The sequence below is a fragment of the Nilaparvata lugens genome, chromosome 3 (genome assembly GCF_014356525.2).
Source record: "Nilaparvata lugens isolate BPH chromosome 3, ASM1435652v1, whole genome shotgun sequence".
NCBI classification, from domain to species: Eukaryota; Metazoa; Arthropoda; class Insecta; order Hemiptera; family Delphacidae; genus Nilaparvata; species Nilaparvata lugens.
The window spans coordinates 84190205-84207918 of record NC_052506.1 but is presented as its reverse complement, the minus strand read 5'-3'; the positions used below and the strand labels follow the sequence as shown (position 1 = coordinate 84207918).

At 34.5% G+C, this 17714-nt stretch overlaps 1 protein-coding gene across 1 annotated transcript in view; it reads left to right on the top strand.

Annotated features, from left to right (window-relative positions):
- Window positions 1-17714, top strand: part of LOC111050565 (zinc finger protein 264) — a 73738-nt gene that overhangs the window by 23449 nt on the left and 32575 nt on the right. The window contains exons 7-8 of the mRNA XM_039422920.1: window positions 6997-7201; window positions 10775-10881. Of these exons, the coding sequence (XP_039278854.1) occupies window positions 6997-7201; window positions 10775-10881 (312 nt within the window). The remainder of the gene's footprint in view (window positions 1-6996; window positions 7202-10774; window positions 10882-17714) is intronic.

Here is a 17714-nt window from a genome sequence, read left to right as displayed (position 1 = left end):
GTTTATATGTTTGTATTTCACCAGATCTCGAAAACTGCTCTAACGATTCTCACGAAATTCAGAACATAGTAGGTTTATAATATAAAAATTCGATTGCACTAGGTCTCATCCCTGGGAAAACTCTCTGAAGGACATTAAAAGGATAATTATTATTTATCCTTGGAAAAACAGCTTCGGAAAGCCAATTTTCTGTCCCCAGCTGTTTAAAGTCTAGAACTTAACTAAATCCCGAGCTTGGAAAGCGGCCCTTGATGTTCTAAGTGTTGTTAAATTTTGCCTTTTACAATACTCTCGACGATTTCAAGAGCCTTCTTCAATGAAATAGTATGATTTGATATAGCGAGATTCACTTTCACATGTACTGCAATACGCCAAGACTGAAGGAGAACATTGAAAACGAAGATTTGCACCAAGATTTGTTACACTTTCAATCCAGAGTTTCCATAAAAATCTGATTAAATGTTGATAAAAACGGTGAAAGAGTGGCTGGCGTGGTAGGGATGTAGGGGCGGGAATGTCTCTCACACATCCATCTTCCCCTCTTTTTCTGCATTCAAAAGGCCAGTTTAAATAAAGGTTATTTATTTTATGAATTTAAAAATAATTTTTGTACAGTAGGTAGTCTGTTTTTTTTTTGTCTTCAAGTTGATTGTGAATGATGAATAAATAAGTAAGTGTAAAGAATGTTGAAGTGAACGTAAATCAATCTGAGTTGAGTCTCATGTGGTGGCAGTCAAAAGTTCATGTTATATCTCGCGGACTCTATGTCTGTTATTTAGACAAATTGAAATCTACCCAATCTGAGATCATCACCCTGTTGTGGTCGACGACGGCATTTACGCACAAACAAAAACCCAGCTTCAATCTAGTCCAGTTTCTTTAAAAATATTTATTTATTTTAATAAGCTCCGACCTTAATAAAGGCAATTAATCAATCAATTAATCTATATACCATCTTGAATGAAAGTGCCATTGCTTTTTCTCATTCTAAATCTTGGGAAGTCTAATTATTGTTCTTAACTGTGTGCATGTGTGTGAATGATACTTAAGTTACATTCTGTAATTTGATTTTAATCTTTTTTTCTATTCTTGGTCTTGAATTCATCTATTTCACATTTTATTTTGTGTTTAACTGTTATACATATTAGTTGAATTCTAGCTCTAAATTTCATTGTTATCATCGACTTTTTTCATAAGCATAGTTTCGATTCTCTATTCAAAATTCATTTATTCTGTATTAGTTATCAATTTGAAGTTTAGATTTTCTGTTCATTTTTCTAATTTATTATAATCTTGATTTTGTTATCATAGTATTCATGTGTATGTAATATAAAGGGTTGTGGGCAGAGAGGACCTGGAGTCCTAACTCCGCCCCTGATAAAGGCAACTAATCAATCAATCAATCAATAATTAATCTATATACCATTGAGGAGTGCTACATTGCATTCAAAGGACTCCAGTCCTGAACTTGGCATACTGCAAGCCACTTGAGCTCCGCTCAAACTTTGTGGCTTCAAGCAGCAAATAATAATAATAATTTGTATTTCTCGCAAACCGGTACGGATTCATGCTTGTTCTAAATGTAGTAGATGCGGTATGACAATATTAAGGTCTGAAAATAAGCATAGTCACGGTATGACAATAAGCATTCATATATCAGTGTACTCGATTATAGAAAAGTTCCGCATATTCTATTTTGTTGTGTATTGCTTTTTCTCATTGTAACGGGTGTTTTTTTAGAGATATAGAACTTTAAATTGGCATTACTGAACCAATATTACTGGCGCAACATGTCCCCAGCTCATGCCACAATTGATTTATTGACAGACACGTTTGTAGATAGATAAATATTTAATTCATTTAACACAGTGTACTTACTAATACACAAGCACACAGTTGAACGTCGTCAATTAATATAAATATATAGCCTACTAAAATCGACTCATTCCCTCAAGTATTCTTGAGGGATATTTCACGTTTTCAACCTTGGCTTCCAAGTGATTTAACACCGCTAGACCACTTTTTTAGAGGTATACATTGATACATAGGTTACAATATAATTCTCAACTATGGATGATTGGGAAAGGAACAACAGGCTTAAAGCCCAAAACTGTTCCTTCCCCAAATTTAGATAGAAATTGTCCAAAAATAGGTTATGTTTACATTTAACGATTTTTGTCCAATTTTGAGTCCAAAATATTTATAAACTAGAAATTTAGAATAGAACTTTAGGAATATTTAGCAGCTTCTCTTTGTCTCAGATACAGAGTAACGGCCAGCAACGGTCACAGTTATCACATAGTTATTAAAAAGTATTCTTTGAGTATCTATAGTGATGTCCACGTTATAATGGCAGTGTGTGATTTGCAATGGTGTTGCTATCCTTGTGTATCGTTCAACAAAGCAGATGGCGCTATCTCTTTCGCCCATTGCAAGGTTGCCACATCGTTTATCAACAATGTAGAAATTCAACTAATTGACAAAATAGGGTTGAGGGTTAGGTTTTATCTAGATTATATTTAATAATGTTTCATAGGGATAGGTTAGGTTTTTGCTTTGAAATTGCAATATGCTAGAAGGGGCTAGGGTCCAGGTAGATTTATGTTTTTTGTTGTTTCAAAGGTGAAAGGATAGGTTAGGGGGTTAGGATTTTGCATTGGAATCCAAAGTATTGAATGTGAAAGGGTTAGGGGTTAGGTTATTTCAAGTTATATTTAATAATGTTCCATAAGGCTAAGTTAGGTTTTTGTTTTAAAATTGCAATATGCTAGAAAGGGCTAGGAAACAGGTAAAATTATGGTTTTTGATATTTCAAAGGTGAAAAGATAGGTTAGGGGGTTAGGATTTTGCTTTGAAATTGCAATATGCTGGAAGGGATTACGGGTTTTTACAAAGATTTATGTTTATTAATGTTTTAAATATAAAAGGGGTGGTTAGGGGTTGGGTTTTTGCTTTGAAATGACAATATGCTGACTTAGTTATAGTGTTTTTTAACATTAGTTAAATAACAACCATTATATTTTATTAATTATATTATTGAAAAGTATTCTCTCTTTTATTGAATGAAATGATGATAATATATTGATTATTATATCGAATTTAATGATAAATCATCATTAGATAATAATATCCCCATCAAAATGGAATGACGGCTCCAGTTACGGTGCTCGGTAACCATCATCACAAAGAACGTTACATTCAAAGAACTGACTGAATGGAACGGGAAACAACCGTTACTAACGCATGCGCGATACGGTACTGCCTGAGACCGAGAGAGGTTTGTGGAATATTTATAGAACTTTTAAGTTGGCATTACTGTTCAAGATGGTGACCGATCTAACAGTTGTTTATTCGCAGTTTTGTTTGGCAATTCATCATGAATAAACTCATCCCTGAACATTTCTTGCAAATAGTGAAATTTTATTTCGAAAATAATGCTTCTATGCAGAATACGTATCGCGCCCTACATCCATTTTATCGTCGACAAAATCGTCCATCATAGCAGTTAATTCGATTAACTATGGAACGTTTTTGCTCCACGTTTACTTTTATTGATTACTCCCTTCCCCAGAGACACCGTACCACAGAATAAGTACAGAAAGGAAACTTGTAATCAATCGCCTATCTAACCAATGCTTTTTACATGACGCCAATAATAAAAAGGTCACGTGACCTTGGGAAGTTCCAATCCTGGTCTTCTGATTGTCTCGTGGCAGTGAATGAGATCAATTGATCCGGATCATTAAAGTGATCCAAACCTGCCATCGATACTATTACAATGCGGCGCTTCCTAACAAGATGGCGGATTTTAGCGTCAGGGTACTAGCCAAGTTTCCATACTGTATGTATACTGTGACCGTACGGTGCGTATAGAAGTAATTGCTACTGTAGAGCGTAGCATTGAGGGAGAGCCGAATGAGACCATCCGCCATCGAGCACAGAAATTGCATTTGTGACCATCTACTTTATTGAAGATTACCAACTTTTTCTTTCCTGAATTGAACAACCATAATGTCAAGGAGCTGTAGCTCCAACAAGACGGCGTAACATGTGATACAGCTCGTGCCACAATTGATTTATTGAAAGACACGTTTCGTGACCGGCTAATTTCACGTTTTGAACCTCTGAATTGGCTTCCAAGATCTAGTGATTTAATACCGCTAGTCCCACTTTCTGTGGGACTATGTGTGTCATTAGTCTATGCGGATAAGTCACAAACACGTGACCATTTGAAAGACAAAATTTATTTTTATTTATTGACCGAGCGAAGTGAGGTCTAAGATTCAAGTCGACGGTTTGGCATTTCTCTTAATGTTTAAATTTTTATATGTTGCGCATTTATGGCGAAACGCGGTAATAGATTTTTATGAAATTTGACAGGTATGTTCCTTTTTTAATTGCGCGTCGACGTATATACAAGGTTTTTGGAAATTTTGCATTTCAAGGATAATATAAGAGGAAAAAGGAGTCTCCTTCATACGTCAATATTAGAGTAAAAATCAGACTATAGTATTATTCATCATAAACCAGCTGTTTAGTGGATCATAATACTACCCGTTCAAAAACATCGAACATCTTGAAATATCTTTCCATTAATGTTAGTAGACAGTTGACTATAATACTACCCGTTCAAAAACATCGAACATCTTGAAAATATATCTTTCCATCAACGTTGTAGACAGTTGCAGCCAGACCTGATAACAGCGCTCCCACTCACATTCCGGGACGGCACGTCACGGTACGATAGGACAGAAAGCTCTATGTTTATTTGGGATTTTTTCTAGACATTTCAAATTGATAAATTATTTATTATTCTTTGAGAAAACATAAAAACAGGTCAATGTAACTTACTGAGTGCAAGGTCTACTGTTCACAGAACTACTAGTTTATTTGATCATCCAGAATTACACAACTTACAGAAGAGTACCACAGGCTTATAATCCCAAAACGGTCCCAATTATAATTTATACAACAGTCCAAATGTAGCTAGGCTATGTGTCTCTTAACATTCTTCAATTATACGTTCAATTTACAATTCAAAACACATTTGCCGTGTTGTTGCCGATATACGGACACACATGTTGGAAAACTGGATGTTTAGATTGGACTACATCCGAGACAGCCGTTGCGTTTGCAGTGGCGTTCATATGCCAGAAACCATATTTGAAATAAAATGTCTCAAGATTAACTTTCGATGGAAAAAAAATGATGTCGATTGAAGAGCTCCATTCCAAAACCTGCTAAGTCAATTTTTCTGATTTCTGTTTTTCAGGTTATAATAATCTCATCGAAACATATGACTTTATCATTTGCTAGTGTGTTTCTTGCCAAAACCTGCTTCTTAAAGCTGTAATCACCATTCAAACATTAATTTTTTCCCAAAACCTGTCAAGTCAACTAGCATAGCCACCTCTAATATCTGTATTAGAGGTGGCTATGCAACTAGTCGTTTTTTTTCAATCCATGCCAAGTTACTGCGCATGCGCAGTTTTATTTCTACAAAAATTGGTTAGATAATTGAAAAACACCTTTGAAAATAATACATATCATATAGCCAACTCTAATACATGGTCCCGGCCTACGATATTGCAACGTCGCAGTGTAGGCCTAGAATCTAATACATGATTGGTGAAAAAGATTTAAAAAAATACCAGCTGATCTTTTCCACCAATCATGTATTAGATTCTAGGCCTACACTGCGACGTTACAATATCGTAGGCCGGGGCCTTGTATTAGAGGTGGCTATGCAACTAATCGTTTTTTTTTCAATCCATGCCAAGTTACTGCTCAAGTGCAGTTTTATTTATACAAAAAATGGTTAGATAATTGAAAAACACCTACACCTTTGAAAATAATACATATCATCATAGCCACCTCTAATACAAGGTCCCGGCCTACGATATTGCAACGTCGCAGCGTAGGCCTAGAATCTAATACATGATTGGTGAAGAAGATCAGCTGGAATTTTTAAAAATCTTTTTGACCAATCATGTATTAGATTCCAGGCCTACACTGCGACGTTGCAATATCGTAAGCCGGGGTATCAGAGGTGGCTATGATATCATTCTTCTCATAATGAATTAACTTCCAGCGAGATTTCATTGGCACAGAGCATACAGTGATTCAGCATCAGTTTTTCCCAATTTGCCAACAAATTATGTTTTTGACTTAGCAGGTTTTGGAATGGTGCTCCTCAATTGAATAATCCATTGTTGTTTTATTGCAATTTCAAATCAAATCAATTTATTGCAATTTTTTTACAAACAAGTGAAACAAAAACATTCTTGTAATGTTATAACTAATTATAATCTTAAATAATTTAAAAACATATTCAACGAATGTTTTCTTTCATTTTAATATTGAAATAATGGGCTCTCCCAGAAAAGCTAATGCTTGAGCTCTAGAAGAGAGTTCAAAAATCTTAAAAGTAATTAGGATGGATGTCTAAGACAATTTAATTAGTACCAGAAGAAACAATATGCAATATGAACACTAGAATATAAATGTATGTACAATATAACAATGTAAGCACTAGAACAAAAAGTCAATTAATCTTCTGAAATCTCAAGTCCGAAGTAAACTTTCCTACATACCCACTCTCTTATTTCATAAATTAAACACTTAGTAATTCTATTTAGAATGAATTTTTCAGGTAGACAATTTATTATTCTATGGCAATAGAAGGACAGTTGGTGTTTGCAAGATGTAAGTCTAGTGAATAGGTTATTGTAGGTATTGAAAACATTTGGACGTATTAGATATGGTGTATTCCGAGTAGTGAATTTGTCTTTGTTTTTATTAATGTACAGAATTGCGTTAGTTACGTATGTTTGTCTCAATGTTGGTAAATCAATTTCTTTAAATAGTAGTCTACTAGGGTACATTCTCGGTCTTCCCAGGGCTGCTCTTAAAGTTTTATACCTCCAAATACCCGTTATTTTTGTGTGCTGTGAATAAATTGAATTGCATTCGATAAATGTTGTTTGTTTTGTGCAGAGGTGATTGGTCACCTGGAGACTGTCGACGGCCAGAACATGGGCGAGCTGATAATTGTGAACAAGAAACTGGCAAATGCGAATGCCAACCGGCTGGCACGCTGGCAAAACCAGAAGCGACGCATACGGCGCAGACGCAAACCGCGCTTCTTTTGCGAGATATGCGGCCGCACCTTCATTCATATCGGCAAATTTCGCTATCACAAGTTAGTCAACTTGTTACTTTTCTTGCAAAGATTAGGCTAAGGGACCCATTACACAGTTATTTATATCAGATCATAGATATTTGATCGATCACATCAAATAATTGACAGTCTGGAGTGGCCGTAGTCGAGTGGATCAGATGCTGGCTTTATGATTCAGAGGCCCGGGTTCAAATCCCGGCCCGGGCAAGATATTATCTCGGGCCACTCCCGTGTTTCGGATGGACACGTTAAGCCGTCGGTCCCGGCTGCCTAAAAAGCAGTCGTTAGGTCATGTCAGAGGCCCTGAAATTGATCAGTTGCGACCTGAAAACTCTGACACCAGACCTCAGCCAGCCAGGTCACTCGATATTATTATTATTTTTATTATTATTATTATTATTATTATTATTATTATTATTATTATTATTGACAGTCTAATGCCCGGTTGCAGAATCGTCACATGAAGTTAAAATCAGGCATTCAACTTATTTAAGAAGCCATAACTCCACTTTTCGTTGCACATATGTCAAAGTAAACTATAGCTCCCATGCAACTAAAAACACATGATTTCGTTGCAGAGTTGTCAAAAAGAGCTTATTTATGTCTCCAATAGCTAAAAACGGTCATTTAAGTTATGGGCCCGAAGTCGTGCTGTTAAATCCAATATCTACACTCGCCAAATGCATTCTAGAGGTGATAGCTTTTTTTGATAGATGTTTATTAAAAACCATCTGTAATATTATCGCTAAATATGGTGAGAAATCTCCCCAAAAGCCAAGATTTGCCATAATATGGTTTATCAATTTTATGTGAAGTCTTTTAGGTCTGTTCACAGTAATGTCGATTGAAACTTTCGCCGATGCCAAGACATTGGTTGGATAAAAGCATGTACGGAAAAAAGTGAATAGAGCTGCAGTGTGATGCTAATTCGAGATATAGCTAAATGGGCTTCGACAAATGACTGTGCAACGACCAACCATTTATGTCAGTGATTTTAAACTATGTCTCACATAGCTATGTTTGATTTTATGTAACGACTCTGCAACCGGGCATAAGATTATTTATATGTTATTAATTTGCTATTTGTTATTATATTATCAATTTAAATTTATTTATTTCCTCTTGAATGATACAAACATGTTTAAATAATAGTAATCAACATACAGAGAAAGAATATTCTTCACATTTGCCGTGGTGCCTGTGTGCGAACAAGAGTCTTATCGATCATAGTTATCAAAAATGCTTGACTGTCTTAACACTGGCCTGATAAGGGAATTAAAATTTGTTATAAAAGTTTGTCAAATATCTATGATTTGATATAAGTACATATATCATATCCTATTATATTAAGCGAGAAATTTCTGTATATCTGTTTATATTTTTATATCTGCTAATTTATGTTCAACGGATCTCGAAAACGACTGTAACTATTTTCACGAAATTTGGAACATAGTAGGTTTATGATATAAAAATTCGATTGCACTAGGTCTCATCCTTGGGAAAACTCGCTGAACGACATTAAAAGGATAATTCATCCTTGGCTGAAACAGCTGAGACTTTCGTCATCTGTGAATAGTAAAAAGTGAGCGAGTGATTCTGTGGAAAATCAAAATATCGCATCCTCGAAATTCATAAGCTGACGTATAATGTAAACACGATCATTTTAGAGAATTGTGTTCTGTCATAGCCTACTATATAGATAGAAGGCCGGAACATGTTCAATATGGCAACGTGTGGTTCAGGCCGACCATGCTTTATTTGATATGCATATATTCATTACACCATTAGAAAAATTGTATTTTGTAGAATCATTTGTATTATTGTATATTGTGAAATCATTTTTATTTGTTAGTAGGGATAGTAAGTATTTGATTTATGTCAATAATGTGATTATAAACCCACAAAGATATGTAAAGATAGATTAAACTATTGCTATTGGATATCAATTCTTCTGTGAATTTTGTTGTATACTATTATGCCTAGATATAATTGAGTTAATGGACAACGTTGCATGAATTATCCATATTGCAGCAATTTATTCTTTCAATAACCTATTAATTCATTATTAATATGAATTATCACTTCCCTGTATAAGGCTACTTTGAAATTATTATAACATAATATAAATCTTCAAGTACTCTTTGTATTTTTTTCTTCCAAAACACGACTAGTTCCAACTCATCTAAAGCCATTTTTCCTAAAACAAAAAAGATGAGTTGAAACAAGTCTTGTTTTAAAAGAAAAAAGAATAATAAAGGGTAGGGTACTTGATGGTGTGTTTTAATATAAATTGATAGATATTATAGGGAACAAAAACTAAATGGTAGTAGAATATATTCCCTTTGATAGATATTATTGAACTATCGATTATTATTACGGTGTATATTTAGTTATAGATGCACAAAAAGCGAATGCATTAAATTCAGAAGTTTCTTGAAAAGAAGACAAAATTCGACTTTCATATTTTTATTCTACATTTAGAAGGTACTATTCAATACTTTCATCTATTAATGAAATACATTTGATCATTAAAATTGCTCGTAGGAAATACAGACACAGAAAGTAAGTACAGTGAAATATATTGCAAGCTAGGCATTATACTTTAAACTCCTTGAACTATAGTTAAAATTAGTCTATCAGTTAATATTATATATTTCTTACTATCATTGAATTGAATTTCTCAGTATTGGTATTTGATAAAGGGCATAAATCTGGTAGTTAATCGGGAGTCTAGCCAAGTGAATTCAATTTGCTCGGCCTGAAGCTGAGCTTGACTGCGACGTTGCCAAGTTGTCCGCTCCAGCCTTCATCTAAAGTAAGCCATGGTTCTGTTTATCAATAAATAAAAATAATGAGGGGAGCTCGGTGCCCCGATATTGATTGTGTAATGGGACACTAATCTTGTCGTCCCCGGCTAGAGTATAGCAGATGTGAAGCCCATTGACGGCTGAAATATATCTTTGGGAGGGACCTTCCCGTAAGAGAACCCCCACCAAAAAAGCCTTGCGAACATTATTTAAACCACAAGCTTAAACCAAGTATAATCCACAAATTATTATTTTAATCATAAGGTATCGAGCTGTTCTGTTACACTAGCATTCCTTCTACTTGTTATTCTTCTTTCTAATTCTATTTTAATCAATCATTTATTCTATTTCATTTTTGGTACAGAACACTATAATCTATATGATATAATAAAGGAAACTGGCTTATAAACATACGAGATAGGAAATTCACGAATGACGCATCATCACGTCTTAACTACTGGACTGATTAACTTGAAATTTTGCAAATAGATTCTTAATTTACCGAGGATGGTTATAGGACTATTTTAAATTCTTCAAGATTTCAGTACGTAAGTTTTCACTTTGTCAAGTTTTCAATCAGACCCTTTCAGAGCACGGGTTTTTCTAGTCATAAAATAATTATGATCTAGGAGAAAAAACTAGGCTGAGCCTGTACCGTTTATCTCCAAAATTTTGATTGAAAAAAAATCATTTTTTTATATTTTAATTATTATGATAGGACTACAAACTATTGGTGATTCTTTGCAGTTCTTAATAATATGTAATGTGTGATCGTTTTTTTTTTTAGATCTTTTCATACGGGTATAAGATACGAGTGTGTCGAGTGCAAAAAACGTTTCTCTGCCAAAGAGAATTTCGAACTCCATCAGAAGATGACTGGTCACACCGGAGAAGGTAGGCCTACTGTTCACAGTCTGATTCACATTTAACTGACAGCATTAGGTGAATTGGGTAGAACTAACGTGTTCTATCAATTATTTCAATTTAGTTAAGAACCTTGTCTGTCTCATCGTGCGATAAATCGAATAGTCATTAATAATATAATTTATATTATTATTTATAAATAATTTATAGTGAGATTCATTACAAACTTTCAGTATTCCTTACAAATAACACCAATGCTGACAGTAAAATTCACTGTAGTTCATAAATTACTGTACAAAACAAGGCCTATAATACATGTCATGACACGATCCCTTGATGCATTGCAAAACGGCCATTTTGTGTTGTTCTTGTTCAAAAATTTTCAAACTTGTTCATCAGATGTTATCATTGTAGCTTAACACATAACATGATGTGTTATTAGCAATTTTCTTTTTAAAAATGGGATATTGCTCGGCTTGGAATTATAAAATTAAGGCTCAAGTCACACTTACGCGACTCAGGTCGAGAAGAGACTCAACTCTAGTCAAGAGCATGTGTTTCCAAATGGTGACACTCAGACCAGTCGGTTCTAGTCTCCGCGACTGTCACCATTTGGAAACACATGCTCTCGACTAGAGTCGAGTCTCTTCTCCACCTGAGTCGCGTAGGTGTCAGTTGAGCATAATTCTTCCGACAGAATAACATTTATTCATATTCCAACTAGAAACTGAATTGTTGATTTTTAGATTAAATTGATGGGAACTTTTAACTGTTTTTGAGGTTAGCCTTATGAATTATAACATCTATATGTTACAATAATAAGAACAATTTGTAATTTAATTATTAAAAACCTGAATTCACATATTATCTGAACCATAATATTGTTTTTAAAATGCATAATGCATGAGTTTGTTACGAGTAAGTTGAATTAGATTGGATTTTGAAATGTGCCGCCAAAAAACGACACAAAATGGCCGCTCCGTAAGGAAGACGGGTGTCTTGACCTGGTTTCTATAAACCTTGGTACAAAAGTTTTATTCTAAATTGTACTGGTGATTAAGAAATGAACTTGGCCTCTTTGTTTTCCTATTTATAGCAAAACCCATATTTTACTGTTTGGTAGTTGAAGTAATTCAGACAAAGATATGTTTATTATGATGGTATTGTTGAACTTCTCCATAATTATTGAAAAAGACTTATTTCAATCAGTAATTTAAAAACAACTGATTTCAAATGTCGATTCCATTTTAGTTTTTGAATTTGAGGCTCAAATTCAAAAACTAGAATGGAATCGACATTTGAAATCAGTCTTTTTTAAATTACTGATTGAAATAAGTCTTTTTCAATAATTATGGAGAAGTTATTGTCTAAACACTTCAGGCCAATTGTCTTGCCAACTGTCCCGACAATTGGCTCGAAATTCAACTGTCTCCAGTAGTAGACAGTCAATTGGGCCCAGCGAGCCCCCCACCACTCGAAATCTCAGTTGTCGCGACAATTGTCGCGTGTCGTCGCCGTGTGAACGGTGTAGGCCAGTAGCGCTGTCTTGGTTTTGCCAGTTCAGCTGTTTACTCACAACAGATGACGAGAACTCGGACATGTTTAGCTGTCAACTGACGTGCCAATAGTTGGCAGCGTATAAACATCTTCTCGTTTAACTGGCCTGGCCTCCGACAATCCGCAACCACGTGATGACAATAATTGTCCAAAGACAACTGTCTCGCCAATTGGCATCGTATAAACCAGGCTTAAAAACGACAGATTTCAATGTTGATTGCATTTTATCATTCAACTTGCAGTACTGCAGTTTTGTGCTAAAACCAAACATTTGCAGCTATACTGCCTAAGATGATTGTATTGTTATTTATTTATTGGATAGAGTAAACATTACAATAATCAGAAAAACAGGCTATTACCTAACACTTTTTCTATTTCTAAGTTTTGTCTTAAATCGTCCAAATATTATGTAGGTTATGTTATCAACACGAAACTGAAGTTTTATAGGTTATTAAGAGGGTCATTAAACTAGTAGTTCTGTGAACAGTAGACCTCGCGCTCAGTGAGTTTCATTGACCTTTTGTTATGTTTTCTCAAGAATTAATAAATAATTTATCAATTAAAAATGTCTAGAAAAAATCCTAAATAAATGCTTTCTGTCCTATATCGTACCGTGACGTGTCGTCCCGGAATGTGAGTGTGAGCGCTGTTATCAGGTCTGGCTGCAACTGTCTACTAACGTTAATGGAAAGATACATTTTCAAGATGTTCGATGTTTTTGAACGGGTATTATTATAGTCCACTAGACAGCTGATTTATGATTAATAATTCTATAGTCTGATTTTTACGGTAATATTGGCGTATGAAGGAGGCTCCTTTTTTCTTTTATATTATCCTTGAAATGCAAAATCTCCAAAAACCTTGTATATACGTCGACGCGCAATTTAAAAAGGAACATACCTGTCAAATTTCATGAAAATCTATTACCGCGTTTCGCCGTAAATGCGCAACATAAAAACATATAAACATTTAAACATTAAGAGAAATGCCAAACCGTCGACTTGAATCCTAGACCTCACTTCGCTCGGTCAATAAGTAACGAGACAAATTACTGATTTTCAAAAACGGCTAAATTGATCCTAATTAAACTTTCAGAACATGAAGTTGGCAACCTTGTGATGACATCTGATCAGTTGTTTCACCGTATTTCGTGAACATAATCGCAAATTGACTCAGTTAACAATGACGAGTCCGCTTGAGAATTGCACCGTGGAAGAACAACGTGCTGTGATCAGATTTGGCTGTCGTTTTGATTCTGGCTCATAGTGGTGGATCCAAGTTTCATAACACGTTACAATTCTTTTGAAAAACATTCTCCTTTAGTAGCATTCCGATTTTTCAACAGTTGACTGATTTGAAGCCGGGTTTCTTTGTGAGCGTCCGTGCGTTGTCTAGGCACCCATCTTGCACAAGTTTTGTTGTACTGCAGCTTGTTGTGAATAATGTTATGGACAGCTCCAACTTTTTACTTTTCCACTTATAAATTCAACAGTGATATACCAAATTAACAAATAGATTCGAGAGAGGAAGTCCCAACTTTGACTGTTTGTCCACTGCGTTGAATGACACAAACGTTTTCACAGCCACTTTGAAACTGTTTTATCCATTTGTAATAGTATATTTCGCACCTAGGGCCGAAAATGAGACTTTTCCGGCTCGAAATCGATTTTCAAGTCCGAGGCCGTAGGCCGAGGACTAGAAAAGATTGAGAGCCGGAAAAACATTTTTGTCCGTGGTGCGAACGCTATTTTTTGCCACACAGAAAAATAAACTATATATATATATATATATATATATATATATATATATATATATATATAAGAATAATTGTTTATTAAGCACTTCCGAAAGCAAAAGTAGAAGGTCATAGCTCTAGCAAATCTGAGGTAATCTGAATATCAGGAAATTGTCCAAGTATTTTTATTTTTTATTCTGATTTGTCTAAATAACCTAAACGATTATGTTCAATAATGTGGAAGGTTGAGTTTATACTTTTTGATTCTTTCAAATGACAATAAGATGATATTATTATAAATGTTTTAATCATTGAATAATAAACACAAATAATGAAAAGTTTTTTGATCAACTGTTTTAGCACACATGAAATTTGGCCAATCTGAATGTCATCGTCAACAATGCTTGTTGTCATCGACTTAGGAAGTTTAGGTTGGAGGTTCTATCCTACTCTAAAAATCGAATTTGAATTTGCGTCGCTGCAGATATAACTGCTGCTGAATTGGCAAACGATGTGTTTGAGAGAAATCTCGAGTCATCGTCATTGAGTAGGGAAAATTTCTTGAAAAACTTCAGGCCGATTTTTAAAATAGGACCGAAAAACAAAAACACCGTGCACTGGGTAGTGGAGTGCACTGGTGAATTAAGAAAAGAATTTATTAACAAATCGCGGATTGGTATTGATTGGAGGGTGTGCCGAGTTGGAGACTATGTTGCCGTCTCTCGTTGCTTCAAGTGCCAAAAAATTGGACATATCAGTAAGCATTGCACTCAAGCACAAAACACCTGTGCTCACTGTTCCACTACAGGACATGATGTTAAAGAGTGCCCTAATAGAGACAAAAAGCCCTCATGTTTAAATTGCCGCAATGATAAAAAAGCTTTCGATCACAAAGTAGGTGACAGAGAGTGCCCTTCCTATCAAAAAGCGCTACAACAAATAATTTATAGAACTGATTATGGAATCTGAAAGAAAAATATTTAATATACTAAGGATAAATAAAAATAATAGTGATAGTAAAATCAAGCAATCAACCCAACACAAAATAATTACTTTAAATTCCATCCTTAACAAAATTGATAGTTTCTACGTAACAACTAATACTGATAAAAGTAAGATAAGTCTAGTTTATAATTTTGGTGAGAGGGTTGATGTTATGATATCTTTTACAAAAATAGGAAATAATATTAAAACTTCCAAAGGTCTCTCTCTGCTTAGAAATAAAAAATATTTCTCTCTTGAAGAATGGAATCACCTGAATGTGTTACTGGATTCAAATTGTATACGAGTTTTGTTTTCTGATAAGAAGATTCCTATTTTCATATTAAATGATGGTGAAAATGGGATACTTATTGATCTTTTGAATAGAATAAATGATTGGAGTAAATTCAATTACCCTTTGATTGTAGGAATTGATTCTTTTAACAATCTGGGTGAAACTTATTTTGATATTCCTGCCACTGAACTCTTGAGTACTGTCATAGGAGCTAGAGATTTGAAGTTTATTTTTTATTATCGAGGTTATTGTGAAATCAATTTTCTTAATATACCTAAGCTATCTGATAGTCCGGGAGTTGAGTACCCTGTGGGATTCTTCGAAGGTAATAATAAACGTGAAGCATTCATAAACTCTATGATTGAATTACGGACCCTACTTCAAAACACTGATAACGAAAATGCTAAAATATATAAAAATAAAACTTTCAGGTATTTAACAACCAGTCTGGTAGATGATGCTGTGGACAAACTAATTAAGAAACTTAAATTCATAGATAGTGAGGGGCTTGTTAAATGGAACAAGGAAAAGAGAAGTGGACCTGATGATATAAGTTATGAGTGACACTGAAGAAGTTCTTAATATTTTAGAAACAGAAAATGAAACAGATGTAATCGACGATTATTTGAACTATCACTTTCACGAAGACAGAAATAAGGATGCTGAGTGTTTCAATATTATGTCTATGAATATACGTAGTTTGAATGCTAATTTCGATCAGTTTATTTGCTGCCTCAATGAATTGAAAACTGATATTCACATTATAATATTAACTGAGACCTGGTTGACTGCAGATACGCCGTTCATTTTCAACATTCCTGGATATACGGCAATAAATAAGTACACTAAACAGAATAAATGTGATGGATTATGCATGTACATAAAAGATAGCATAAGATTCAATGAAGTTTCACTCGATATTACTGATGCCAATGTAGTTAGTGCTGACTTAAGAATTGATGATTTTATTGTGAAGGTGATTGGGGTTTATAGATCACCAAGTAATCAAAATATTGATAATTTTCTTAATAGTCTGAGTAATGAAATCAGTAAAATTCCTAATGGAATAAATGTATGTGTGGCGGGAGACATGAATATAAATACACATTCAACTAGTGTTCCTGTTCAAGATTATCTGCATATTTTCAATAGTAATGGCTATAAGTCTTACATAACTGGTGATACCAGAGTAACAACCACAACAAATTCTTGCATTGACCACATTTTTTATAAAGATTCAGGCAACCATTCTATGTCCATTAAAAGAGCTATATTCAGGACAACCATAACTGACCACTACGCGGTTGTACTGAACTTGGTGAAGGTTCCTATCAATAAGGATAATAGAAACGTATTGATAAATACATAACTAGAACCAACTATCATGCACTATTGGAACGCATAAGGAATGAGGATTGGGAAGAAATCTATACTGTGAATGGAAGCATTGACACTATTATGGATAAATTTGTCGATCGTTTGACCAGTCTCATCAATCAATGCAAGAAGGTAAAAGTGATACCTAACAGACTTCGTCCCCTGAAGCCCTGGATATCTGAAGGCATCATAAGATCAATAATCACGCGGGACAAAATGCATTGTAGACTCAGAAGAGATCCTAATAACAATATCTTGAAGAATGAATATAAGGCTTATCGTAATGGTTTGAATAAGATCATAAATCATGCAAAGGAAGTCTACTATAAAGGGAAAATTGAAAATTGTAATAACAACAGCATGAAGTTGTGGAAGTGCATAAACGAAGTTATAGGTGAGGCCAGTATCAAGGAAAAGAGCACTGAACTTGATGCTCACTCCCTCAACAATTATTTCACAAATGTTGGTAAATTACAAGCTCAAACTATCAATATCCCTGATAATACTGGTGATCGATTTCCTGCAATACAGATCGATAACACGTTTTTTATGAGACCAACTTGCCCAGTTGAAGTTGAGGCAACTATTAAAAATCTAAAGAACAACTGCAGTCCTGGTATTGATGGTCTAGGTAATATTACGCTGAAGAAAATAGCCAATTTTATATCTCAACCTCTCGCTTTCATTTTTAATAGATGCTTTGAGGAGGGATATTTTCCCGAGCACCTCAAATCAGCCAAAATAAAACCTCTATTCAAACAAGGTGACCCGACTAATCCCTGTAATTATAGACCGATTAGTCTTATCAGCAACCTTGCTAAAATAATGGAGAAACTAATAAAGTCAAGAGTTGTTTCTTTCTTGAATCTTAACAAAATAATCAACAAGAACCAATTCGGTTTCCAAAATGGTAAAAGT